Source organism: Takifugu rubripes, chromosome 14 (genome assembly GCF_901000725.2).
Source record: "Takifugu rubripes chromosome 14, fTakRub1.2, whole genome shotgun sequence".
In the NCBI taxonomy this organism is placed as follows: domain Eukaryota; kingdom Metazoa; phylum Chordata; class Actinopteri; order Tetraodontiformes; family Tetraodontidae; genus Takifugu; species Takifugu rubripes.
In genome coordinates this window covers 5,268,707-5,296,552 of record NC_042298.1, presented here as the reverse complement: position 1 = coordinate 5,296,552, position 27,846 = coordinate 5,268,707, and the positions used below count along the sequence as shown (strand labels likewise).

Sequence of the window (27,846 nt, the reverse complement as noted above, 5' to 3'; positions counted from 1 at the left end):
TCAGTCCAAATCATCTCTCTCTGTCCCACTTTAATCATCTCTCAGGTCCAGCCTGCAGTGATCCAGCCTAAAGTCTGTTTGCTGTGTTCAGCCTGTTGGACTCAGGAGTGTTCAAGACCAGGAAAGCCCCAAATCTCTGTGGTCTTAAGACTTGGAATTATGGCTTAGTTATATTTCAAAAGGTGTCATTTTGTCACATGTGGATTATACTACACACATTCCTGTAAAAAGCAAAAGTTTCTTTGTCCAGTTTCTATTATTTTATAAGTTCTTTCATGAAGATTTTACTTTCCTAGAAAGTGTCACTTATGTGGAGGATGACCAATGTAATGAGACTCTATTTGCTAAGCCGTCTGAAGCCAGAAACCTGCTATAGATGGGCAATGCACAGGCGAGCGAGGCGGACCTGAGCACAGCAAACTGGAAAAAAGAGGAAAAACAAGGCAAAGGTGAGGCAGGTACAAAAAAAGCTGATAAAAGGCAGAGGAGAGAAAGTTCACTCTCAAAAACGGAGCCAAGTGTTACCGTGGAGGGATCCTACAAGGATCTGGAAACAAGAGGAAAAACAAGCTGCTCTTTAAAGCTACAGATTCAACCAGCTCGGATGAGCAGTAGGTGAATCAGGCGGCGCCTCAGACCACCCGCATGGGAAGACTGGGAAAAATGCACAAAAAGCCACTGAATCGCAACACTATTCTACTAACAGAGGAATGACACTTCAATTATGAATTAATGAGCATTCAAATGTTTTGCACACTGGGACTTTATTAAACCACAAAATTCAACCGATTAACCCTGCAACCACAAGTAAACAAACATCTCGGTTTTCGCACATATGGAAACCTGCCAGAGCCAAGATGTTAAATATTCAGAGACTCAAACAAAAGCTACAGAACTCTGGCAGACCAATTAAAGGACACAAGATTTGACCTCGAGGAGGTCAACTAACAATATCAGAATCTGCATCTTGTGAACAAAAGCTGAGATGATGACAGGGGGCACCTCAGCTAGAAAATCCAGCGTCTAAAACCAAGCACTGAACAAACAAAAATAAAAAGACTATAAAATGGGGGTTTTAACTGAGCTAAATGCACGTGTGTTAGCTGCATGTTGACATCAGGGGACTCAAGAATTGTCTTTATTTGAAATGTTTCAAGCACGATCCACATATGGCACATTAAATTAGCATAACAAGAACATATAACATTACATGAATGTGGAGATAAGGAGTTCCTACAGGCACCGATTTCCATTTTATACTTCAGATTGATGTGGGCTGGAGAGCAGCTTGATGAGCTGTCAGATTAAGGATTATCAGGAAGCACCATTAAAACTCAGCAGCGTCGTTCCACTTAATGCTCCCCCGTCAGCTGTTTGTAAGACTGTCAGAGAAATGGAGAGACTATCAGGAGAGTGCTGCAAAAGAGTGAAGGGGGAGAGATAAATGGGTGGCAAAGAACCCAGACAATTACAAGCAGAGAGTGAGAAGAAAGTGAACTGTCAAGGATTGGAGGGTGAAAGGAGGCAACGGACGATAACAAGGATGTTATCGGAGCAGATTTATGGAGTTGTGTAGACTATTCAACATTGAAAACGCTCATTTTCCTCCATCAAAGGGAAGGCGATACGGCTGCCATATTTCAACACTGCCCTCTACAGACTGGAAGTGGGGGTACAACTGAAGGGGGGAGGAAAAGGTTGGAGTGGGGTGTTATCTGACGCTTGACAAGACAAATGCATCTGCAGATAATAAAAAACGTCAATGCAAAATGTGCAAGGCTTAAAAACATCCCATCAAAACCTTCACATAAGGATGCAGATGGTGAGTGGCATTCATGCATACCCCCCCCCCCCCCCCCAACCTCACGTGCACGCTGAAGCCTGGGTCAGAATAAGAGACCAAATGCTGACCAAAGCCAATATGCTGTTCTGTGGAAATGGAGCGTGAATGAATATAGCTGAAGAGCCAAAAAGTCCCACTATGAAGAGGCTGGGGATGATTGGTGTCGTCTGTGAGGCAAATATAAGAAGCTGGCTTCTGAAAATTCCTGACATAAAAAGAACCATCCGTGCTGACAGCTGTTATGCTTCAATACACACCAAATATGTGAGTAAATGTCAGCCAAGAGGAAGTGTGTGCACAGCTTATATCATATTATCACCTCCATATTTATGATTTACAGCTTAGCGTCTCTCCTGGTGAGAAAGATGCTGCCTTTACCGTGCGTCCTCTTACTATAGAAGTCATTTGAGCTCTAGTGACAACCGTAACTAACGTAAAATCTTCCTGTCAAAACTTGATGGGTTTTATGTGGGGAGCTGCTGACACTTTTCTTTTCAAGTTTTTTTTTTCCATTTAAATTGCTCGATTTACAATGTGCCCTCTCAATCGCCCACGACGCCATAAATGTTTTACTGCACTCTAGTGGAGGATTATTGTAACTACACGATCATTTACAAAGTGGCAGTTAGTGTAAATAATTAAATAAAATAGTGACTGAAAATGTTTTTTTTCCCCTTTTTTTTATCTGAGAACGAATGTCAATACATGCACGCAAGATATTTATTGGGTATTCACGCTGGAATATGAAAATCTAGCAGAGCTGGCTGAGAGCAGCTGCTCGAGCAAAATCAAGATCCTCCAGCTTTTAGTTGGAGAAGGAATTAATTCAAAAGTGCTTCACCAAATAGTACCGCAAAAAATGGATACAAAATGAATGACATACATATATAATAAGGTACCAGGTTATATTTAAAACTCACGAGGTGAGACGAAGCCCACTTCATTGTAAATGAATAAAGTGTTTTATTTCACTCTGAAGTTACAGATGTGAGAGCCGAGATCGTCTTTGGTCACAGAGCAATTAGTTTAATCGGAGGCTCCACTCGTCTGCACTTTAACACTGTGAGTTTTAAAATGCCTGTGAGTATAATTAGCTGCAGTGAAACTCATTGGTCAGTATAAAAGATACTGGTTTAATTGATTAGAAATTGTCGAAATGTCTTCATTTGGCCCGTCATTCTTGGACAGGTTCTCCCATGGGCATATACGACTCATTAAAACAGCTTCATTCTAGTCCAGGAGATGCATGATTTCCCTAAAGGACTCTGCCGATGACTAGTCTACTATATTCGTGAGCCATTCTATTCTCACACCTCGACACCTCATATTAACATAGTCTTTTTTAGGGGGGGGGGGGGGGGGGGGGGGGGGAGGAAAATTAGCCTTACAACCAGACTCTTCGTCTCCACCTTCTGGTGATTTAGGTAATTACACAATCTCGTTCTCACAGATTGATTAATGTGTTTATTACCTTATTGGCTGAATGGATGCTGTTTCTCTCACCGCACAGCTGAGGACAGCTATCATACGTAAAGCATGCGTTTTATTTGCACTATGAACAACGTTGCATTTTCTGCTGATTACATGTTCACAGCAGCACAATCGACTGTAAACTAGAGCTCAAAACAGTTTAGGCGCTGTGATCAAATTAGTAAATCATAGTAAATCAAAATAATAATAAACAATTGTGCCCACTGAAGGTAAACGCATAGGTCGCCTACAGACATTAACAATCGAACACAGATTCCAGACGCTCACAATTCTGCGTGCGAGGTCATCCGTTAATGTAACAACGGCGCCCTCTAGTGGACATAGTTGGTCGAGACTATTCACTTGTTAATATCTGGGTAAATTCTCAATCGTCGTTGTTATAGTTATCCAAATAAGATCTCTGCGTCGACTGGACTTGTTAGTGATTTTCTGAAGACCTTTCGCCTTCTCTCCAGAAGGCTTCTTCAGTTCTAAACTTGCTGAGGGCAGAGCAAACATAGCCCTTAGGATGCGCCATTAGCAACCTAATGATCTCTCGGTGGTCATCTGCTTGTCCTTTGTCTGCTGGGTCACATGGTGGTGAATCACCAGGGCTCATGAAATGCTATGAACTTTTAGATTGTTGGTGAAAAGAGTGGAGGACTGCATTGTATGTGGGTGATAGGAAGTACCTTAGCCCACCGCCTGTTTAAGGATGGATTTTCCAACCTAACATGAATGGCTTCCTTGACACCCCTCTCAAACCAATGATCTTCTGTGACCAGTACCCGTACTTGACTGTCCACAAAGGAGTGCCCAGTTTCCATTAGGTGTTGGTGTGCTGCTGAGTCCTGTCCTGAAGAGGTGGCACATCTGTGTTGGGCCATTCTTTTATGGAGGGGCTGTTCAGTTTCCCCAATGTACAGTTCTTTGCATACCTCCTGGCACTCTACAGCATATGCTACATTGCTTTGTTAATGCTGATGTTAATTTACTATGGCTTGCCCTGCAGATACGTTTTAATTCTGATCCATTGATCCATCCAGGATTGAAATATTTATCAATATTTTAACAGGTGATGATAAATTATTCTAAACTACTATAAGTTTATTGTGATATTATGTATGCCATGTATGTTACCTGAGCAGAGCAGTAATGAGACCACGTTCAACCGTCACATTTTAAATGCTGTTCGTATAAAAGGTTTATCCGAAAGAAAAAACAGTTTGATTAATTTTAAACTCAGACATAGTATTATTAGTATTATTGTCTCAGAACTGTCACAGTTGTTGGATCCTCTCCAAAGCGTTTAAATTCCTTTATAATAATGAATAAATAATGATAATAATAATAATATAATAATCCCACACCCTGCTTTTTTGCTCTTTAATTTCATCCTGTGACGGGTTGTTGTAAACTGTACAATAAAAGCTTTTTAATCCAGCACATCCATGACAGACTTTGTGTTTGCTCATTCGTCCAGAAGTAGAATTGATTGAAAAGCTGCGGGGTGGCATTTAGCTTGACTGGGAATCAGTTAAAGCACGGAGAAAAAGGTCACACCACTAAAATAGCCTTTATTGATACAGCAGATAAAATCAATTCAATAAAGCAGGACTGGCCAAAAAACACCAAGCCAGAGAAAGAGAGAAAGGGAAGGGAAGAGAGCAGGTGTTTGCTTTTCTTGTAGGCTGATGTGAAACTAATTTATTTCTTTAAAAATGTAGAGAAAATAAAATAATGTGTTTTAAGGCATTTTAAAAATGATTTGTGTGATCTTTGGCTTGATCACCAGACTTCACATCCTCTGATTTGGAGCTCTGTTGAAACAAGTACAATATCATCAGACAAACCCTCAAACTCCATTAAAGGGTTCAAAATCTATTAACTGGATTGAGGTATAAAAAAAAGAGAAAAAACCTAGATAGCAATAAGAAAGAAGTCAGTAATTAGACTATCAGAAGGCTTCGATTGATCACACTATCATAGACGGGGACTGGTGCCCTGATCCACAGTCAGATCAGCTGTGTTTCACCTGTATGACGGCCTGTCTGGGAGCACCTGCCACTTTTACCTTGGACTTGAAGAGCAGGTTAATGACACCTTTTGAGCGTCTGTCTGCGGTTCGGTCAGCAGTCCCACACACCGACATGCTCTTGCTGTCCCTCCTGGATCTGGAGATCTCCACCTCCTCTGTGCCCCCCACCACCGCCAAAGACAGACCTGCGGACGGGGACAGTTTAGTGTTACCGGAGGGAGTCTTTGCTTCAGTGGTGACTAACAGAGGTCTGGCAGCTGCTCTGCTCATGAAAAATGGGCTGTGGCGACGCTGGCGACACTGGCAGCACGGGCGTTCTGCTCAGCCAGGCCCAACAGCTTGGAGACAGTGATGCTAATCAGAGGCTGTGTGAAACACCACCCACAAGCCCAGTGTACATGGCAGGATGCCAGGGAGGCTGAAATGAGCTGTGGCCTGATATATCAATTTAAGGACTTGGCCCTGTAGTGCAGGCAGTGAGTTATAAACTGGACAGAACCTTTAACCACAAATCTTTCTCAAGTCCCAACTTTTAATTTCGACTCTGCCTGACTCCAAGATTACAGGAGTAACATTCTTTTATTTTTTTTTGTATCTTACGCACCAGTGATGGCGGGCAGCGACCTTGAGTTTGCGCTGGTCAGTGACACGGTCGATTCGTTTGGCTCAGCCAAGTTGGTGTCGCTGCGGAACTCCTGCTTCTTGGAGAGCTAGAGAGAGACGGGGATCACACCAGCCTCAGCCACGACCGCTGCTACACAAACCCCCTTTTTCTTCCCCCTCTCCCGTCTCCCGATCTGAAAAGTCCATCTCACCCTTTTGCAGTCCATCGTACTCGTCCGTTCTCTTTCTTCAGTGATGAAGATCATGCTGCTTCTCTTCTTCTTCTTTTTGCTCTTCCTCATTTTGACCTCAGTGTCTCCCACTGTCACCACCATTTCCTCGACTGTGTTTGCACTCACGCTGCCACTGGAGCGCTGAAGGATCCAGGGTGTCGGAGACTCGGGGGTTAGGTCCCTAACAGGAGGTAGGAAGAAGATGAGAAGTTAGTTAAAGGATTTAAAACCGCCCCCTGCTGGCCGTCAGAGGGAATACATCTTTAAAGGGCTCTGACGCTGACCTGAACTAAATAATGCTTTGAATGGAATATTTTACATGTTACCTGTCCATATGGAGCTTGGTTGGCGTCAAGGATTCAGATCCCTGCTGTGAGGAGGTCGAGATGATCGAATGACGAATGGAACGCAGAATAGAGCGAGGTCGAGAGGACCTCCTCTCATCCAAATCCGGCTAGAAACACAAAGGTAAACTCCATTATAGCCAATAAAACGACGTTGTTGCTAATCTTGTAGCATGGTTTATAAGTGATATGTGATGAGGTAGACATGTCTTTAAAACAGCATGAGAAATTGTCAACATTTTTAATGGATCCTTAGGGCAGAGCCAAGTTATTAGATAATAAACTTACTTAGCTTTTGGCACACAAGCCCTGTTCTGTTTGTAGATGAATTTTAAACTCCTACTTCAACAGTCTTTGATGCTTTTTAAATTACTTTGATCTTCCAAATTTGCCTGGTTCAGCTCATTTGCAGCCTAATTAACACATCTAACACATTAGTTCTGCGTCCAGTCTTGCTGAAAGTGTTTAGGACCACAGTGAGAGACATGTCAGTTTAAAAAGGATTTCCCCACTCATGTTTCTATTTAGAACGCACCAGCTCTCTCACTCCGTACTCCTTCTCCACTTTCTTCTTCAGCTGTTTGAAACATTCCTCCATACGCTCGTGGAAAGGCCGCAAGTCATCAGTCACCCTCTTCCCATGGAGAGAGATGCCTCCGCCGAGTAATGGGATCTATAAATACCATAAATGTTATGGTGCCAACAGATTGGTCACATAAAAGTAACGCACGTACACGTCTGCATTACGTTCACCAGAAACATATTCAGTACCTGCCAGGCGATGAGGTCCTTGAGGCGGCTCAGTTTATCTCTGTCCTCTGGGTGCTGCTGAGTGTACTCTTCCGTAAAGAACGCCTGAAACAGAAATGATATTAAAAAGACCATTCCCGACTCTTCCTCAGACATTTAAAGCACATAAATCTTATCTTATGCTGATATTATCACCTCCAGTGTGCCGTGGATGCACGGCACTGATATTTATGCATGGACACATTGAGAGGTTGATGTGATTTATTGATATTTACACTCCGGAGCGCAGGTGTGAATATCAGTTTATTTATCATCTGAAATTAATTCAAGCAGTAAAAATTGCCTAATTTTACACTTTATTGGCAGTGCAAATAAGTGGAAGAATAGATTTTTCCTGGTTTCCAATGAAATTGAAATTGTAGGTTATTTTATTTTGATCCAATTGCCACATAAACACCTAAATGACGGTGAAACGTTCACATACTGAAACGAGCTTAAATACAACACAAGAAGAGCAAACTCCCCTGGAAAACTTTACTTGTTTAAAGATACAGGAGCCAGGAAGTAGAGATCTTTACAGGTTGGAATTGATGGGGACAGTTTACCTTCTCATACTTGGCGAAGCCGCCCATCACAGCTGGGTCCACGATGCCATTGAGCAGCATGGAGAGTGGGTTGATGGGGAGGCTCCAGTCCGTCTGGTACTGGTTGATCATGGTCAGAATCTTCTCATTGGTGGACTCCATGGTCTCGATGGCATTCTCCAGCGGGGACAAGGTGGTCTGCACCACACGTCCGAGTGTTACAAAGAAACAATAGATGAGCAAAGACAATTCGAGAAAAATAAAAGAGATGAAACAGAGAAATGCTTCAGCAGCAAATGTGGCATCCCATGCTTACGTGTTTAATATCAGTGGCCTCAAACCAGCGCAGGATCCCAGGGAGCTTATACACAGTGGTAAAGGTGGTGCGTTCGATCCACATGGACTGAAATGAAGGAATAAATCAAATTCCCCAATAAAGTTAACAGCTCGCTCCAACAACTTCTTGCTCAGGGAGAAAAAGCTTATGTTAAATGACGGGTGACATGGGAATATTTTCATAGCAGATTGGCTTGTTTTGATATGCCGCACACTGTGTGGAACCCACATTATAAAAACACTCAGCTTCAGGTTTGTGCTGATTATTTTTCAAGCAAACGCAGCTGTCACTGGAATGAACAAGCTCTCAAGCACCGTATGGAGATTTCCACTGATGATGGATGCAGGGTTCTCAGCAGAACCTCTCCCTCTGGTGGTTGAATGCATTATAGGTCCGACCGGGTGCTAGCATTAGCCCCCGAGCTCCACTACACGTCAGTTTTTACCGCACAGTCATGTATCCTCTACAAAATGATAATGGTAAAAGAGTCTCATTGTCTGTGTCGTCCATAACTCACAACAAACTCATTGTTGGGGTCTACAGGTCCTTTCCTCACAGGTCTGGAGTAGTGGAAACGCTGCACATAGTTGGACTTGTAGAAGCTGGAGGAGGTGTCAGATGAGGGAGGGAGGGAGTTTCAGGTACAGATGACATGGGATTATTAAAAAAAACAATTATTTCACAGGCAATTAAACTTCATTAAAGTATAATGAGGTCCATATGCGTTTTACTGACTTGATAATCTGGTCAGGGACAGGTTTGTTCTTCAGCCGGGGGGGAATCTCAAGAACTGGCTGCACTGTGAAACACTGGATATCTGATCCAGATCACTCAGGAAAGAAAGACTATTCCTACACAGCTTTGATGTAATGTGAAGAGAGAAGTTAAGTTATTCTTTAGGGTGTGGGGAGGATACACTGGAGTGGAGAGTTCTTGATGTCATCTCCTGGCATGGTGGTGGTGTTGAGGCGCACAGCACTGGGGAACTGGCTCATCAGCTGGTTCTGAAAGTCCTCCCTGCGTTCATATTCTTTGCCACGGTGGATGAACACCTTGTTCTAGTGTTTTTCAGAAATCATTTGGTGTTAAAAGGTTACATATCTAAAAAAAACAAAACTTCCCTATTTCAACTTTTTATCAATGACATCATTTTCTGGGAAATCCTGATTAATAATGGGATTTCCCAGAACTGCTCTTTACTTATTCCGTGACATTAATTTCCTTTGAATTTGTCTTTTTGTAATCTTAAATAGAACATGTCCTTAATTATACAAGGATATATTTTTGTTTAAAAAAAAGTACAACCTATACACCAATACATATAACTGGGTCAAGCAGGGATTCTCGGGGAACGCCACTAGTCTTTTGTAATAATTCAGACAGTCATACTCAGCAAACTTTAACAAATTTAGCACACTTCTCATAAGTGCAATTGGTTCTTGTTTATGCCATTAGAATGGTGTTTGCAGCACTGTTATTGTGGATATGTTCTAAAACAGTCACTGGCTTTGGATCATTTAGTACTACAGTAAAGTTTAGGAACTATAAACTCTGGGACAGTTTATTTCTACAGTTGTCTGCAAGTGTCAGACCCACAGTGTTCTTATTCCGTTCAGCCTGCAACTGTGAGACCTTTAAAAAGCTCAGTGCAAATAAGGATGGGACACGTTTTCAAACACTTTTTCCACTTTGAAACAGAATAGTCGCAGAAAAAACATGGCAAACACAAACCCTGAGGAACGGAGGATAGCCTTGTCCATAGTAGCCCACTGCAAAATAGTCTGGCTTTGGCCTCAAGATCTTCATAATGTTCTCATAGAACTTTGCTTGCTTTTCCTGTACAGACAGAGACATTAGATGTGTTGGATAGAGTCTCAACTCCTTTCTCACGACAAAGTATCCTTAAAAAAATGAAATGCACAGCTACCAAGAGCAAAAGCTGGCGTTTCTATTACCGCATAAATTCACCATATATAAATGCTATATAAGCAGGAGGGATCTTGGAATTATTGGGGCAAAATGCAATTTTCTGAGGGGAAGGAAAAAAGCAAGAACAAAATGAAAAGGGCATGGTGAAGAATTTGGTGCTGAATCAGCCCTATGCAATAAAAATATAGTTCTGCTTTGGTGCCAGATAAAACAAAACCCTGTGGAGGGAGGTCTATGACGATGACAGCCTTTCATTTAGTGTGCCATATAACTGACCGGAAATAGTTACATATCATTTCAAAGTTTAACAACGATTCAGCCAAAAAACGTTCCTAAATGATGTAACTTTCACATAAATCCCACCTAAACCCTAGAAGATTTAAAAAAAGAAGAAAGAACAAAAAAATTATATAGATCAATGATGCAAATAAAGCAATATTTATGTACAGGAAAATAATAAGACCAAGGCCTTTTAACCTACTTTTTTTTTGAAGCGGATTAAAGCTTTTCCACAGATTGCACATATTAGTTCATCCATTCAATTATAATTAAGTCAGAATATAAATGCAAAAGGCTTGACAAAATCCAGCATTACCAGTTTTTTGCTGAGCAGTTCGTAGTCAAAGATCTCATTTTCGTACTGTTCCACCAGTTCCTTGCACAGAGTGATGGCCTCTTCCCACATCTAGACAGAAGGACAAAAAAAGAGAGATGAGTGTCCTTCACTGCACCATCTGCTAATAAAAGAGTCGCCGCTGTCATGGTGGGAGTGTTGTGAGAATTGGGTTTCAAGGTTTCAAAGATATAGACTGTCACCACATTACAGAAGCAAAAAGCGCTCATGGAGAGTAAAAACAAACCACAAGCTAGGACACAATCTGTCAAAATAGTAATGTTTCAAACACTAAAGGCGATTTCTAGTTTGCATTATTTTAGAAGAGGATGACAGCATTTTCTTTAGAGCAATGAAACTGTCAGAACTGATATGATGTTCAGTGTGTACCAGTTTTATCGAAGCATACACGACGCTTACAACCAAAAGAAGAATGTTGTGCTGGAAAACATGCTGACCTTGCCCTTGTCAAAGTAGTCAATAATGGTGTCGTAAAGCGTCTCTTTGAGCTGCCGCTGCGTTTGGGATCCGTGGAACTCAAACTGGGGGCCGCACATCTCATCTAACCACTGATGTGAAGACAGAATGGAGAAAATAGGGTGCAAAAATTAGATCCAGACTGGCTAACGACAAAGAAAGAAACTGCGTCGGCAACTTCATTCATCACATCGTTTAAAGGGGACGATTGTTTTGGTGCAATAACTCAACATTAGTCAGAATTAGCGTATGCACAAAATAGCACAGTGTTGGCTGCATTATGAAGGAGATAACATTCAATCCTACATAATTAATTACATGAAAATAAAACAATGGGTGCACAATGTCAGCTAGAGCTGAATTATGGGAATGTTCCATTTGTTGGTGAATGTAAGAAGGAGATAGCAAAGCAGGTAAAACCAGGCTGAAACACACAGCCTGCTTTTTACCACAGTGTTAAAATGAGCATGGCAGGAATGACACGAGTGATTAATGAAGATTATTAAGGGTTCAACTGCTGTGACATATAACAATTTTAATAGAGAGAGAGAGAGAGAGAGAGAGAGAGACAGAGAGAGAGAGAGAGAGAGAGCCTTCATTGTCTTGTATTGTGATCCTTGAAGTGTCTCATGATGGAGCTAAAAAGACAGATGAGGTCACATGCCTCGACACACTAATTTGAAATTGCACACATCCTGCATAAGTGATCGCACAGCAATAAACTCACATTAGAGCTTATATCTCTGCCAGAGTCACAACGACCATATATCAGTCAGCCATGGCAGAAATATAGCTCATTAAGCAGTTAAGTGCACGGGGTCGAGTCAGGATAAACTGGCGTTGCAGGCGTCCTACCTTGAGCAGACGGGAGTGAAGAAGCAGCGTGTAGGCTGCCTCTGTGTAGTTCTCGCCCTCGAGGTGAAGGTCTCTCAACTTGTAAAGGTACCTGAATGACCATGCACGCACACACACGAATGCACGCGCACAAACACGAGTCAAGTGTAAACAGTAGATATCATTCCACTAGATGTCACTGTTGGGACAAATTGATAAGGCAAATGAATTAATCACACACGCTGTTATTGGTTCATTTAGCATGGCCATTTCAAATGCATAAACGCACGCACGCACGCACACACACACACACACACACACACACACACACACACATACATACATACTTTCATTCATGAATGCAATTCAAAATATCATATGTTGACCTTCGCAACATAGTGTGCATGCTAGTGAACTAACTCTATTTTTGCTTTTCTAATACACTATTCTCTTTGTGTTCATACGTTTCAGCATGGTTGTAGGCATGACTTTGCTGATGACAATCCAAGAGGCAGTGGCTGATACCAATAATCTACACATAGGATTGGTCAGTCAAGAAACAAAGTAAGCTTTCCTCTTTGGGATTTTGCTTTTTACAATATCATTACCTACAATAAAATATCATACTTTTTGATTCACGGCTGGGCTTCCTGTGCAACAATTAATTATTCAGCTGCGGTATGTTTAATTAAGCAGTAACTGTTGTCAGTGTCCTTAACAATTCAGCCCTATTTCCCTCTCTCTCACCATCTTTCTACATGCAGCTATGACATTAGGTCTGCTGTGGAGCACCGCATCACGGTAACTTCCTGTCTGTGTGCAGACTGGATTCTCCTTGGCTGCGTCTGCATGTCAGAGTAACCTTGATACCAGCTCCTTAAAATGGCTTTTCAAATGAGTACTAGATGAAAAGGTTTGTGATAAGAAGGGCTGCTATCAGATGGATAATGTATGTAATGGGGGAATGATGTAATGCATCTGCTGTAATGCATTTCTACTAATACTTTGACTTTGGGGATTAAAAATACCACATACGTGCAGGGTAATTCACCACTTCAGCCATAGTTTCAAACACTAGAGCATTACAGGGATTAAGATATGTCTTTGGAAAGATAATCGGGTTCATTACATAACATGTATAACATACTTAGATCTTAAATGTCTAATTATATTATTTAAAACACTCACATTAATCAGCAAGCATAGCAAATATCACCTTGTACTTTCCACAGACCAACTGGGGCCAGTGATCAACTAAAGAGTAGAGCTCATATCCACACAGACACATAACTAATTACATCTATTAAGCAGCACCCCCGGTCTCCCCTGCTGTCCTCCCATCCTGTCTTCCTCCATGCCTCCCTCAGACCAATCTCTGCCTTTCTTTCTCTCCACCCCCCCCCCCCAGTCAGACTAACAGCTGAGCCCATGGATTTTGACATTAATTCAGTGGAACTCTTATAATCCCTTGTCAGATTATGGAGCCACACAGATGTGTGGACGCGCCCAGAAATGCAAATGCACGTACGTACTGCATATACAGGGACCATATGAAATAAAATAGATCCAGTATGTAAATACCTGATGTACATCGCTTCCCGGTTGATGTCCTTGTAGAAGTTCTGCAAAATAAATAGAAGAATATTGGTAAATGACACTCTATTTTCTTTCTCTCCCTCTGTGTGTTTTAGAGTACAGCTTTGCGTGCATATGTTGACATGCATGTGAAACTGACTGCTTATTTTTCAGTCCATACGGCATGTATAGGTTAATCTGTGGGAGTTCATGAAGTTTTGTGACATAGCAAAAGAATGCAAGAGAGGGCAAGAACAAACTAATACCCTTTAAAACACACGCACATGCACAAATATGCACACACGCACGCAGCTGGCTTTTTAAAAGGTCAATTGCATCATTGTTTGCATAAATGCACTTTCGGACAGCTTAGTGTTTGTCTGTATTTGCATTTTTTCATCTGACTTTATAAAAAGACTCCATCCAAAGCTACCACACAACATTAGCTTTAACACGTAGCTCCCAAGTGACAGAGTTCCAAGTGATAGCACGCCACACCTTTAGCGTGATATTATCAAACATTCCTTCAACCTGAGTATGTTGTGAGTGGGTGCATCTTTGTGTCTAAATGTGTCTAAAAGTGCGTGTGCATGTGTGAGCTTGTGAAGACAGCCCTAGGGGAGAGACAGATAGTTCAGCGCAGAATTGCCTGCAGCAGAATTTTTTTTAAACTCAAAGATGGCCAAACAAATGAAAGAGAATAGCTAATGGGCAACAGCCACAAACTAAATCCTTAATGCTTTTTGCCACCTTTTCCAGCACCTTCTCCTCCTCAGAGAAAAGAATAAGACAAGGAAATGGACTGACAACCAGTTGCAAGTAATCGATTCGCCGAAATACATCAGCAATATCCATAAATATGAAACCTCGTGGACGGGAATTCAAATGAAAACAACAGCAATATATGAAAAAGCTGATGGCTTCACAGGAAGAAGTACATAATCAAATCTGCTGCGAAGGCAGTTGCTTGGGTTGAGATGGGATCCGTTACTGAACCTGAGAATACCGTGGGGGAGAATCTTATTAGGAGATCACAATAGAGGAAGGATATGGGAAAAGTAAAGAGCTGATGCAAAGCTCTGTAAATAGTCTGACAACCGACACAAGGATGAATTGTTTCCTTGAGATCAATCAGCACGGAACTCAAACACAGAAAGAAATACAAAGACCTTGACGAGACGGTCAACAGTAAAATTGATGTTGCTTAAAGAACTCTTTCATTGGTTTATGGATTAAAAGACTGATAGGTCTTTATAGCTATTTATTTTTCATCGACTTGGGCTTTTAATCAGTTGTTGGTTCATTGATGTTTCAGTTGTGCGTGATGCATGTCTGAGTCTGCCTTTCTAAAACTTCTATAACTCTATAAACCTGAATTACTGGGCTGGTGCCCCAGAACTAACACAAGATTGACCAAAGATAAGCCACAGACTATGAAGCAAAACATTGAGGAACACAAAAAAAAACAGAAATGGAGAGTGATCAGAGATTAGAACAAACCTAACATACCAGAAGGTTCACCGTACAGCTCATCCTGTTGTTGCGGCTGTCGTCGCTCATCACAGTGCGGTAATCCAGGAGACGGATGAGGAGTCCCTTCACCAGGGCCACAAAGTGCTGCACCTGTGGCCTCAGGACTGCCTTCTCAGCAGCACAGTCCAACAGGCTGGCCCCCAAACATGCAGACGTTAATCACTTAAAGACTACGTGTTTCTCTATAACAGCACTGATATGGCAAAGGTATCAGTATCAGAACATTTTCATTTAGAAATGATCTGTAATTATTGGAAATTTGAGCCTACATGGTTTCCAGCAGTTGCATGTATCGCTCATCTCCTCCTCCCCCTTCCACCTCGTGGTCCAGCTTCAGAATGATCTCATTCTCAAACTGCAGTAGGGGTAAAAAAGAAAAGATGATGGTGAAACAAAAGGTGATGAACTGAATAGAGAGGGAATATAAAAGAGGAAGAATTATGCAAGCACAGAGACCATAATCTCAGCCTTTTCTATGCAGTGTCACGGGAAGCAGAACATGTGACTGCCTATTGTGTGTAAATGTAGCTGTGCAGAGGTTTTTGAGGATAATTCAGGACAAATACACATAAAATACCCTCAGGATTATTCTTTGCTGCCTGTATGGACAGATTTCTGCTACCTTATGGAAGTTTCCAGAGTGTGCATGTTCACACATGATCATGTCAAAGAAGATGGGGATGGTGGCTCTTCTTAGTTCCTCTTCAGGGATCAGTGTCATCTCCAGGATTGGACCCACCATGCCAGGAATAAAACAGATCTTGTGGCTGCCTAAAAGATAAACCTACATCACCAGAGGGTACAGGATCCTATTCTTTTAGTTCTAGTAAAGTCAGTATTTATGGTCGAGGGAAGCAGTTGGGCTTTTTTTGTTTTACCTAGTTTGTACCAAATATCACGTATAGCAAAGCCAATGAGTCTTCTCATGTCTCCATATCTGTAAAATAACAAAAACCAAGTGCACAATTTAAAAAATTAATCCAATAGATGTGTTTGTTTCTAGTGTCGAGAACAATCGTAATTCCTTCGTAAACGGGAAAACAATATAAATCACAATTATAGCTACAGAGAGAAGGTGTTTAACTAATGAAATTATGCTGCCTTGCTCTTACTTGGCCAGAATCTTGTTCCTTTTTGTTGGTGAGAAATTCTGAAGCTGCAGAGACTCCTGGGTAATAAATGCCACTGCCAAGTGGAAGTAGTTATTCCATAACTAGATGTGGAAAAATATGTTAGGAGGTAGAGCACAGAAGAATAGATAAGATAATATAAATCGACACCTGTAAAAAGGTACCTGCACTTCAAAGTCATCATTGTTGAGGAACTTTTGGTTCATTGTCTCTGCGTAAGTATTGATGGCCCTTAGAAACACTCTGATAAAGAGAGAAATGGCAAAAAAAAGTATCGCCTTGAGTAAAGTCATCCAAACTAAATCTTTGATTCACATCTAAGAAGACAGATGAATTGAACCGCAATTAGAACTTAATTAAAACCTGGACTTGTGGACTAATTCAGCTTTATAGAGCAATTTCAGGGTGGAACTCCGGCAGCAACTTGACAGAGTGGGCAACAATATTATTGTTGTGACTCTTGTGCCTTCTAAAAGTTAAGTACTCAGTCTGATCCTAGCCTTGCCATTTCACAGCTATCCATCATCATTATTCAGAGTAGACTATGCTGCCCTCCACCTCACCTCCTGCTTTTCTTCTCTTTCTTCCCCTTCTACTGTTGTATCTCCCCCTAACCTCAGCCTTCAGACTGCCTATCAGCCTGTCTTTTCCTCTGACACAGCAGTAGCCCCCAGCTCACAGTAAAGAAAGAGCTGCACCTTTCACACCATCAGCTCTCTCACACAGTCACATTTTTCACATCAGTCATTTTCATCATTGCTGTTCTGATCCCAGCTTTACTGTCTCCGCCAAATCCCCGTGAGGGCTTGTGTGGATGCAAAAGTCAATGTGAAGATCAACAGTTGCTCAAAACGTGCCCTCATCATGATTCAAGGTGTAGCTGCTGATGGGTTTTGTAGGTCGTGGCAAGGTACCTGTTCTGTACCATGATCATGGCCATCCAATCAGAGGGATACACATGTTTACCAATCAGGTCCTTGAAAAGCAGGAATGACTCCATCAGGAAATCCTGCAGAAAATGGACATGGGAAAAAAGACCATGTATAATCTGTATAATCAAAGTGAGATGTGCGCATGTTTGTACTCACCACCAGATCAGAGCTTCCATTAAAGGTCTCTATATATGTCATATAGTGGCCATCATCCATTTGATTGAGTATAGCCGTCATGCATGCCACGACTCTGGACTGCAAGAAGGCAGAGGATCATGACTCTCTTGAAAAATTTTGATTGTTCAAGCTTAGTGGACAATAAACTGGAGTGGTCCACAAACACCGATGCTGTCTACAAGAAGGCCATGAGCAGACTCTATTTCCTCAGGAGACTCAGGTCCTTCAGAGTTTGCAGCAGGATGCTCCACATGTTCTACCAGTCTGTCATGGCTAGCACCATCTTCTTTGCTGCAGTGTGCTGGGGAGCAGGCATTAAAGCAAAGGACGCCAACAGACTTAACAAACTCATTAAAAAGGCAGGGTCTGTTGTTGGCTGTAGACTTGCAAATTTGGACAAGGTGGTGAGGGACAGGATGGTGTTGAAATTGCGGACAATCATGGAAAATCCCTCCCACCCCCTCCATAACACAGCGGACAAACTGAGAAGCAGCTTCAGCATTAGACTCCTGCAGCCTCGCTGCTCTAAGGAACGGGACAGGAAGTCCTTCCTGCTGTCCGCCATCAGACTCTATAATACACCCAAACCTACTCAACAATAATTGTGTAATGTTTATGTTGTAATTTTATTTACATTTTATTCTATATTTATGTATATATGCTTATAATATGTATATATTATATTATATTATGTATATATATGCTTATAATATATGCTGTATATATGCTTATAACGTTCTAATCTTATTTGTATTTATTTATTCTGTTTCTATACTTTGTAAATACAAAACCTAGTCTACAGTTATATTAATCCATGTTAGGCTGCTACTACAATTCAATTTCCCTACGGGGATGAATAAAGTACATCTTGAATCTTGAATCTTAGTGTATATGGCTGCTTTAAACATCAAAGGAAGCCTCCCGTTTCATTTGCTAATTTTAGCCACGATTTACACCAAGATCTAAAAACAACCCGTATTCACACATGCTAGCACATGCAAAACTGGGGAGAACTAGAAAACAGGCCAGAAGTGATGTTACCTGAAAGTAATCTGCATGCATCTGCATGCCATTACTCCAAAGTTGTTTACACCAAGGCAATTATGAGGAAAGAATGAAACCAGGAGAAAGGGAGAATCACAATCTGCACTTTTTTAACCATCCTGTAATTTGCATTCTTGTCCTTTGTCAGTTGAGAGAATAGATGAATCATAAAATGTCAAATGTGACGGAACACACACCCACAAAGAAGAACATGTCCAGTTAAAATGAACAACACAGGGAGGAGAAGCAAGAGGAGGTCATTTCACACTAGGGCCAAAATGCCCAAGAGGGAAATGCGAAAAAAAGAAAAGAAAGTTGTTTACAATAACAGACACATGCACATTTGCATGTGATGTCAGCATAATTTGAAGATAAATCATTCCAAACTGCAGCATCGAGCACTCCTGATTTCACCAACAGATGCAGCTGGCAGCAAAATAAATATTCTCCCTCTTTACCTGATAAAGACATGCTGCCAATTTTGTTAGTGCTGCTTTAAATGAGATATTAAGTCCCCTCCCCTCTGTAGCCTGGGTGAGGACGCACACTCTCTCTCAGCAGTGAGGGGGAAAAAACAATGCATGTGCAAGCAATGTGCACGTGCTATAATTAAACTATATTTCAGATGTGTGAACAAAGGTATGGCAAAGAACAAAAGTACCGGTGATTTTATAGGGTTGAGAAAAGACAATGACAATGTAGGAGGGCAGAGAGGAGAAGGAGAAGAATGGCACATACATGCTGTGTAGCTCATATCAGTATTGTCTTGGTTTGTGCCTCGTAAGTGCTTTTCCCCCTCCCCAACAGCAGAGCGCACCTTCTGCTGTGCTCACAGTTTTTTTAAGTAATGTGGATGATGCACCTGTACGTCTGCCAGGGTCAAATGATCCTCCCAGAGGGATGGAGGACAGGGGAAATCATGGGACAGCGATGAAAGATGATGAATGGTTTATTAAGGAGGAAAGAGTGACTTTTAATGTGATGGCAGCCTTATCGGGTCAAAGCAAGCAGGCGTGATTCTGCTGCCCTGCATATCAATAGGAATCCATCTGAGTCACGGATGGCGTCAGTCACGTTTCCAACTGGCTTTGTTGTACACAAGACTTTAAACATCAGTGTTTTCCAGGTGATGAAGAGTGTTTTTGGATCCTTCAGCTTTGCTGGAGTGCTGAGACACCAGAGACTGTCAGCACACTACACCTTTTTAATCTCTTCCTGTCTTTGCTCTTTACCCATCAGTGTGTGTTCCATCACACGTTCTCCACTTAAGAGTGCTGGGAAATGAAATCAGTAGGACACTTAAGTAGTAAGTAAGTGCGGGTAATAGTTCTGACAACACAGGATTAAGGATTGGAGTGTCAGTAAATGCCTGTTTGTTTAGGAATCCCTGCTGTCAACTCTTCCAGGAGGCGAGACTTGTCTGGAGAAACCCTGCTCATTCCCTTGACTGGCTAGGAAACTTAAGGTGATTAAACTAAATTACAGATGAGGTAATATATACTTTGCTGTGATGTGCAATGACACACTGATATTAATGCGTGGGTGAAAAGGGGTCAGTGTGAAGCAACAAGGCTGAGTCAGGGACAACCAAAATATACCTCAGACAGCCTTAGAAGGATGTTTCTATGTTATACGAGGATTTAAAAAATGTCTGTATGGACATAACAATGTAACCAAGATGCTTAATGCCTACAGACCTAGGACTGAATGACTCAAGTGTTTTAGTCAAATGTTTCTTCAGTTTGACTTGTTTGGTTGCACATTTGGAATCTGTTACATTCTGCTACAATGAGTTACTTATGCAGCTCCAAGTCTCTCACTCCCAGTCTTCCCGTCTCATCCCTCGTTGCTTCTTTGGTGTAGGATGATGATCAGTATTAGAGGATTAAGGCCACACACCCACACACTCCCAAAACTACGTTAACTGGTTTCAATTTCATCCTGTTGACAGGGAGACCTTGGTTGTTTTGGCCTACTTTGGTGTAAGTGGCCTTCTCCAAGGATGTATGGCCTCAAGCTTTTTTAACCACATCCCAACCACAGAAAAAGCAAATCCTTTCTGATGCACCCCAGACCAATTGTCTTACATCTGAGTGTGTTTCTTGAGCGTGTTTCTTCTTCACAAAGATGTATGAAAATACAAGACAAACCTCTCAGATGTACAGTGAGTCTGACAAACAGAGCTAAATAGAGCTTTGGCCTTGTTGAGTCAGAGGCAATAAAGAGACTAGTAAAACAGGACACAGATGCAGTCTGTGATTTTGTTGCTTCCTCCACCACCTTCCCAACAAAATACCCCTTCATTTGCCTTCCATTTATTCTTTTAATTTAGACTCATTAATAATGCATTACCAGGTGTACTTACAATGTGGCTTGATAATGCAATAATGTATATCTGGAAGTACACCTGCAGACCATCCAGTTTGCACTCATAAATGCTATAAAATGGGATTTTGATTCCCTCCACAGCTAGTTAAATCCATGAGATAGACGCGGGGTTCGGTGCTACAGTGGTGGGAGTGATCAATGTCATTCTGTGTCCCTGGCCAAAATAAGCTGAGCAATGCATAAGAAAAGCATGGATTTTGCCATTTCTTCTTTTAGAACTCATTTACGATGAAGTTTAAAGTCATTCTGAAAAGTTAATTATCCCTACGAGATTCCCAATGGGCTAAACACTGAAGCACAATTGATGCAATTAATATAATTTACATATAATTCATTTTTAAATTAAGACAGAGCATTAAAGCATTAACTTTGACAGCCCTAATTTAAATACTCTAAACAGTCAACTGAACACGGGAAATATTTCAGGGACAGCAAAACTGCCACACATTATAGCATCCCATATATTGTAATGGGGCAATTTTAAAAGACAAAGAGTACAACAGCAACAACAACCCCCTTAAAAATTCAGCTCAAATTGATTATTAGAATCCTTTATTCAAATACTTCAATGTTGAGCATTCCAGTCACACTCCCAGCTGTGCCATTTACCGTGCCCTCTTCTCTGCACTTTCCTCCGGGTTTTCCCCACTTTTCCCATCTCTCATTTGGTTGCAGCACTCCTCACGATAACCTCCTCTTGACTGTAGCTATTCACTGTTTTTCAAAACATACCACAAGAATACATAGCCTCACCAGGTGCCCGCAGCACTCCTGGATGTAACTTGACAGAGATGTGCATTCATAGACACACACACACACACACACACACACCGAATATCATGTATTGTCCTGACACCTGGGGGATGAATTGAGAAATAGAGGCAGGATTAAAGCATTAGATGGATTGTGCAGAAGTGCAGAGCGTGATAAGATGGATGTTTCTCTGCAGCGCAAACACAGAACAGAAATGATCACGTGTTTTAATGGGTATTTCCATTTCTCTCTCTCTCGCTCTCTCTTTGTGTGTGTGTGTGTTTGCATGTGTTTGTGTGCGAATGCGTGTTTGTGTTGAAAAATATCCTTGGGAACACAGATCAATGTGTCTGCAGGTACCCATTTTCTAATTGAGTACAAAGAGACACAATCAGCTGGTACAAATAGTGAAGAGTAGGCATACTGAGAAGCAGAGGTCAGAGCAAGGAACGGGGGAGAGGAGAAGAGAAGAGAAGAAAGGAGAAGAGAAGAGGCATGTTTTCCTTCCCACTCTCTGTTCCAGGATTAAATTACTGAAACCTTACTGCATCGGCAACAATTCCATGCTTTGTCATTCTTTAGCGTTCGCACATGCATTGCGTCTGTCTCCTTATGTAACGGGAACAGACACACATGCATCCTTTGCTAAATTCAACTGAGGTCAATTGAAACACAAGGTGAGCCATCCACTTTTGCAATGACGCCAAGATCACCACTTATTTTCAGTTGGGAGAGGGGCCAAGAAGGACACCTAGATGGACAATGCCCCAGGGGCCACTCAGCAGACGCACGCACACGTGCACTAACACACTTTACTCCTCTAACATCCAGTTTCTGTTTTGTTAAAATGAAAACTCATACCCATTCTTGTAAAAGAAGTCAATGTGGGTTAAATAAATTCCATCTTTCCTGATGCATGGCCAATGAGGAAATTAATTTGCTAATTTCCTGTCGTGCAGAAAAAAAGGGAGCACTTAATTACGCATAATTAGAACCTGATAGCACACAGCATTTAATCTCGTTTACTCTTCAATTCGTGTTATGCTTTTGTCTTTCTTGCCTTCAGAAACACTGTCAGCAGCATGAATAGCAGCAGATGTTAAAAGAGGATAGGATGGATGGAGGTAGGAAGGTGGGGCATTCGATCACACAGATGAAGACAAAACAAAAGCGATCGAGGCTAAAGTGAAGCAGAAAAGGACGGTGACCAAAAGAGTTCTCAAAGGAGCATTAGGCGGCTGGGTGAGAGACCACGGTCAAGGAAGGGGGACAAGCAATAAAAGAGCATGTACATGAGGAAAGGGGAAGATAAAAATAGTGATTGATAGACGCAAGTGTGTGTTTATGAGTTTTCAATGTGGGTTGTTTGTGTCCTGGCTCAACTCCCTGAAGCAGACACTTTAATGCTGCCAAAGTTTTACTGGGTCTACCACCATGCCAGGGTCGATGCGCAGAGAGAGAGATAGAGAGAGAGAAAGAGAGTCTCTGTGTGTGTGAGAGACAGAGAGAGACAGAGAGAGAGTCCATAAACCAGAGCATGGTGCTGGATTATCCCTGATCAAGGGACAGAAATACGGAAAGAGAATGAAAATGAGAGACGGTGGAGGAATTAATGACATAGTCACAGCAAAGCAAAAATAAAAATGTGAAAGTGAAGAGGTATGGGTATAATAAGGGAGCGGAGAGAGAGGGCAAGAGAGAGAGAGAGAGAAATAGAGAGAGAGGAGGGACGATCGCTGGGCTCTGCGAGCGTGCCAGCCAGCGGTAACAGAATGAGAAAGAGAGATTGATAGTGAGCGATACAGAGACTTTGTAAGAGCTACTGTGGACTGTAGGACTAACAGAGACATGACAAATATACTGACACAGGACATCAGAATCTTATGGATGAAGGAAGCACATAAGGTAAGTAATCAAAAAATGCAACAAACTACAGGGACATTGTGCATCAATAAATGCATAACTGCAGTGTTTGTTTTTTCTTATTTCATTCTGGTAAAACATACCTGATATGGAAGCTCTCCAACCCCCTCGTCCATTGCTAGTAATTTATTCCCCAAATCCATTTATAATGTACAACATTTCCTTGGAGTAATGTTGGTTGACTGAAGGACAGCAGAGAGCATTCTCTCCAGCAAATGCTGGAATTTTTTAGGTTAACTTCTGCAGCCAACACATCAACTTTAACAATTTTCATTTGCAACTGGTAAATGAACAGAAGTGTGCAGACTTTCATGGGAGGCTCATTTTGTGGTAACTGCTCTTGTGAGGTTTTGGTTTAAATTGGCAGTAAGTTTGACATTCAAAAACTATCGGGGCAGAGGGAGAAAGAAGGCAAAATATCAAGTTTTTGTATGCATGTGTGTGCCTGCGTGCCTGTGTGTGGTAGGTGAATAATCCTATCCATCTGTTAAATCTGGGTATATGCGTGTTAGCTGTGCTGCATCATGAAATATTAATTATGCCTGCTTTTACTGTTCTGAATGCTTCTGATGCCAGTGTGATTGTGTGAGTGTGAGTCTGGTTGTTATTAAAAGCCTGAACGACTAGTGTAGCTTTAATATGGGATTATTTTGCAATATCCCCACTCATACACTAATGCTCCCCCTGTGCATGTGTGCATTTGCTCATTGGGTCATCTGAGACAGGGAGGGAGATCTGCTTTAGACTCTGGTGTGCAGTATGTATTGCATTTGACAATAAATGAAGAACACATTTATATTCAACACATATTTAGTGACTTCTTAAAGAACTGAGTGTACATATATTCAAAATTTGGACAGACCCGTTACTTAAAAACTCTCTGTGATTCAAACATATAATAAGAGAATTCCTGCTGAATAACTTCAATAATTACTCCCTTTAGATTTATTCATTTTACACTTAATTAATCTATCTCTCATGTTTTTGACTCCTCTTGAATTTAAAAAAAACTGGATTGAATAAAACTCAAGTTCAGTTTGTAATACTTTGATCAAAACAATGTATAAAACAATACATATAATGAGCTCATTGCATTTAAAATACATGCTGAAAACCACTGCTGTGTAACAAGACAAAGGGGGATTATTGAGTACGGTCACCACATCAACAGGTCATTAGAATATTGTGTAATAAATAATTTCATCAGAAAAAGTATTAAAATATTGTGCACACATAGGAGGCATTGTCACTAACAAGACAATCAGTGAAATTGTAGTGAAAATCACAGAAGAATAAAGGAGAAGAAAGTCCGAAGGGCAAGAAGATGGATTACACAGATGGGGGAAGGGCAGCAGGAGCACAGGATGGAGAGATCAGAGGAGGAAGAGAGAGATTGAGGGTTAATGATAGCGAGATCGGCGAGGGTGTACGGACAGGATGAGTGATGTGCTGAAGAGCGATATGAGACAATAGAAAAGGATGACGGGTAGGGATTAGCATCAAAAGATGTGGTGGAAAGACAGTAATGACAGAAGGGTAGAATTAGTAAAATCATTAAGACGCAATAATCCGTGTGTGTGGCCATGCAGCTGCAACTGCCCTTGTAAAACAGACACATTAGGAGCTCATATTAGGATCGATGGTTTGCAGATCTAAGCACGGGCACCCTGGGAATATAATGTTGTGCGAGTGGCTTTATTCTTCATGTTGCCAAGTTTCTATTTTCACGGACCTTGCTGTGTTGATCTGGGCAGGGCAACAATGGGTGTGCTGGCAAAGATTCACAGCCGCACTGTTATTCTGTTAAAACTTCGGAGGTGAACAAGCACTTCAGGCCAAAGCAGGTTGAAGTACAGCACAGGTGGTGCAGAGCTACTTGCCTATATAATAAACCAACCAATACAAAAGCCCACAAGATGGTTGGCCGATACCTTCTGCAATCCATTCAGCTTCCCACACAACCCTTTGCTTATCTGGCATTACAGATATTTTTCCAAAAGACGACCACTGTGGACACAAGGTGTCTTTTCTGAGAGCCAGTGACCAGAATTGGGGATTTGTGATAGTGATGTCCTAAGACACAGCTCCATATGCTTTTTTATATCCTACATGCCAAATTGTGTTTATTCAGTTGACAAAAGCCAACAAGATGCTGCTGCTGCAAAAAATTAACCATGCATGAATCCTTTATGACATTCTCTATGACAAACCTTCTATTCTATGTTTCATTTGGACAAAATTAGATGTTTGGGGGATTTAGATCTTTCTTCTTATGGAAGTCTGCCTGGAAGACGAGACAGAAAACCCTGAAGTTAACTTCATTTTAGAAAACTCTTGGCAGGTTAAAACGTGTTAATTTTCTCACATCTGGGGGTGTTAATGAATGTGACAATAACATGTCCATGCTGGTCGGCAACAGAGGTCGTGTGATGTAATTAGAATACGTTTTTTAATAATATTTTTAATTTGTTTTTCCTTGTTCTCTGTCCTGCGTCACCGCACGCTCACTTCATGTTTGTCAGAGCTTGCTGCTGCACATAAAGAAACAGATAAAACCTTCAATATAAGTTGGGGGAAAATAAACTTAATTGCTAGATTTATTTTGTGGAAGGTTGTTAAAGTAATGGCTATAACAAATCGAAAGTAATACGTGTGATTTTTATTATTGTACACACTGTTGACTGTTTGACTTTAAGTCTGACACTCATCCTTATTCTTGAAGGTGAAAATCTCTTTAATGAGCCCTTTGAGCACAATTTGTGACATAAAAATAGTTTGCTCAGCCAATCCTGGTCTTTTAATCAAGTGTGGTAACTGCATTTTGGAAGCTGGATGTCTCAACTGAATTGACTGAAGGGTGAAGAAGAATATACCTGAAACAATTAAACCTGATTATGTCTTTTGACTTTCCATTCTTGGTTTGCTTTAATAAAACATGAGGTTATACAATACAAGCAGTGATATCCAATTTGACCAGGCACAGCTCTCCTCACAATAATTAAATGGCAAACACAATTATACTGTGGATGCCTTCTAATATCATCATATTATATAAATATATGAATAGAATATCATCATATTTTTCATCCTAATTTAGATATTCGTGAAAATTCCCACTCAGTATCTTCTAGAGGCATCTGGTGGTAACAGTAGTAGCGGATACAGTGGTATTACTTGTGCTGCTAATAATAAAAAGAAAAATAAGAAGTTATACAGCACTTTACAGGGCAATCAAAGATAGTTTAAGCCAGGGAAAATTCACCAAAGTTTAAGGTATTAAAAAAGTAGAAAGAATAAGACAGGAAAATAGCAAATGTTGAACATAAAACATTTTTTTACAAGGCTTTTAAATGTGGGTGGATCAAGGTGGTAGCAAAGCTGAGAGCTCTGCTCACCAGGTTCAGTGGAACGTCAAGAAGGTGGGCCTCAGAAGATTGGAGGGTACAGGAGAGGATGTGAGGCTTTTACCAGCCATTAATAGAGCAGTGATCATATTTGATAGATCATATTTGTGTCAACATGTGTCGTGTCAACCTAACATTTATAGGGTCAGCACTGCAGTTCTGAGCATACAGAACATAGATGCAAAAGTATATTTTAGTTACCAACACAAACAAAAAGTTTTTAAATTATTTCTCTGTGCCATGACATTTATTCAGGCGTGCAACAGTGAGGTCGCCCGTGACGAGCCGTTCAATTTAACATTCTGACAGACTGTCTGCAGATAACATCAATCTTTAACAATCATTGATCATTTTGCAATGAGTCAGAGTGGCATTCTTGATAATCTAAGAGCTGACAGCGTGACTAAGCAGACACCTGTGCTAATGCCATCCCTAATTCTGCAAACATCTCCCACGACGTTTTACAAAGACTGACTTTGTCTGTAATTTGTACTGATGCTATGATAAAATATTAAGTTTAGTGTGCTGGGATAATGTCATAAATTTTCCTTTCAACAATGCAATTAAATGGCCACATCAGAGGATCAAGGCTTTGTTGGAAATGTGCAAGTTTAAAAGGTATGTTTAATCTGAGAGAGAGCTGAGATAAAACATCACCTTATTAAAGTCTCCCAATTGAACAATGACTGACAAGAGTGGTAGGTGAAGAAATTCAAGCGACTACAGTTACCTACAGGAGCTGCAGGGTGTGCAAGCTCTCCAGGGGGTGAGAGAAAGTGAATGAGAGAAGCAGCTGTGAGAGCAGCGTATCACCGAAACAGACACTTGCACGCATGCGCTGTCTGTCAATAGGCAGCTGAAAAATGAGTCTCACCTTGAAATGACAAAAGACTTGAATCACCAGAGCATTTAGTATCCGTTGCTTTCCAATG

General features: G+C 41.2%; 1 protein-coding gene across 1 annotated transcript in view; it reads right to left on the bottom strand.

Moving 5' to 3' along the window:
* Positions 1-4,870: 4,870 nt before the first annotated feature.
* Positions 4,871-27,846, bottom strand: part of LOC101068169 (dedicator of cytokinesis protein 2) — a 61,722-nt gene continuing 38,746 nt past the window's right edge. The window contains exons 27-51 of the mRNA XM_003970260.3: positions 17,382-17,480; positions 17,208-17,302; positions 16,458-16,536; positions 16,276-16,376; positions 16,042-16,100; positions 15,786-15,934; positions 15,433-15,518; positions 15,140-15,296; positions 13,637-13,677; positions 12,077-12,167; positions 11,203-11,313; positions 10,727-10,816; positions 9,934-10,038; positions 9,119-9,260; positions 8,938-9,019; positions 8,720-8,804; positions 8,182-8,268; positions 7,887-8,063; positions 7,303-7,386; positions 7,067-7,204; positions 6,514-6,641; positions 6,167-6,368; positions 5,956-6,061; positions 5,388-5,536; positions 4,871-5,133 (exon numbers count right to left, since the gene is read on the bottom strand). Of these exons, the coding sequence (XP_003970309.3) occupies positions 5,071-5,133; positions 5,388-5,536; positions 5,956-6,061; positions 6,167-6,368; positions 6,514-6,641; positions 7,067-7,204; positions 7,303-7,386; positions 7,887-8,063; positions 8,182-8,268; positions 8,720-8,804; positions 8,938-9,019; positions 9,119-9,260; positions 9,934-10,038; positions 10,727-10,816; positions 11,203-11,313; positions 12,077-12,167; positions 13,637-13,677; positions 15,140-15,296; positions 15,433-15,518; positions 15,786-15,934; positions 16,042-16,100; positions 16,276-16,376; positions 16,458-16,536; positions 17,208-17,302; positions 17,382-17,480 (2,706 nt within the window). The 3' untranslated portion in view covers positions 4,871-5,070. The remainder of the gene's footprint in view (positions 5,134-5,387; positions 5,537-5,955; positions 6,062-6,166; positions 6,369-6,513; positions 6,642-7,066; positions 7,205-7,302; positions 7,387-7,886; positions 8,064-8,181; positions 8,269-8,719; positions 8,805-8,937; positions 9,020-9,118; positions 9,261-9,933; positions 10,039-10,726; positions 10,817-11,202; positions 11,314-12,076; positions 12,168-13,636; positions 13,678-15,139; positions 15,297-15,432; positions 15,519-15,785; positions 15,935-16,041; positions 16,101-16,275; positions 16,377-16,457; positions 16,537-17,207; positions 17,303-17,381; positions 17,481-27,846) is intronic.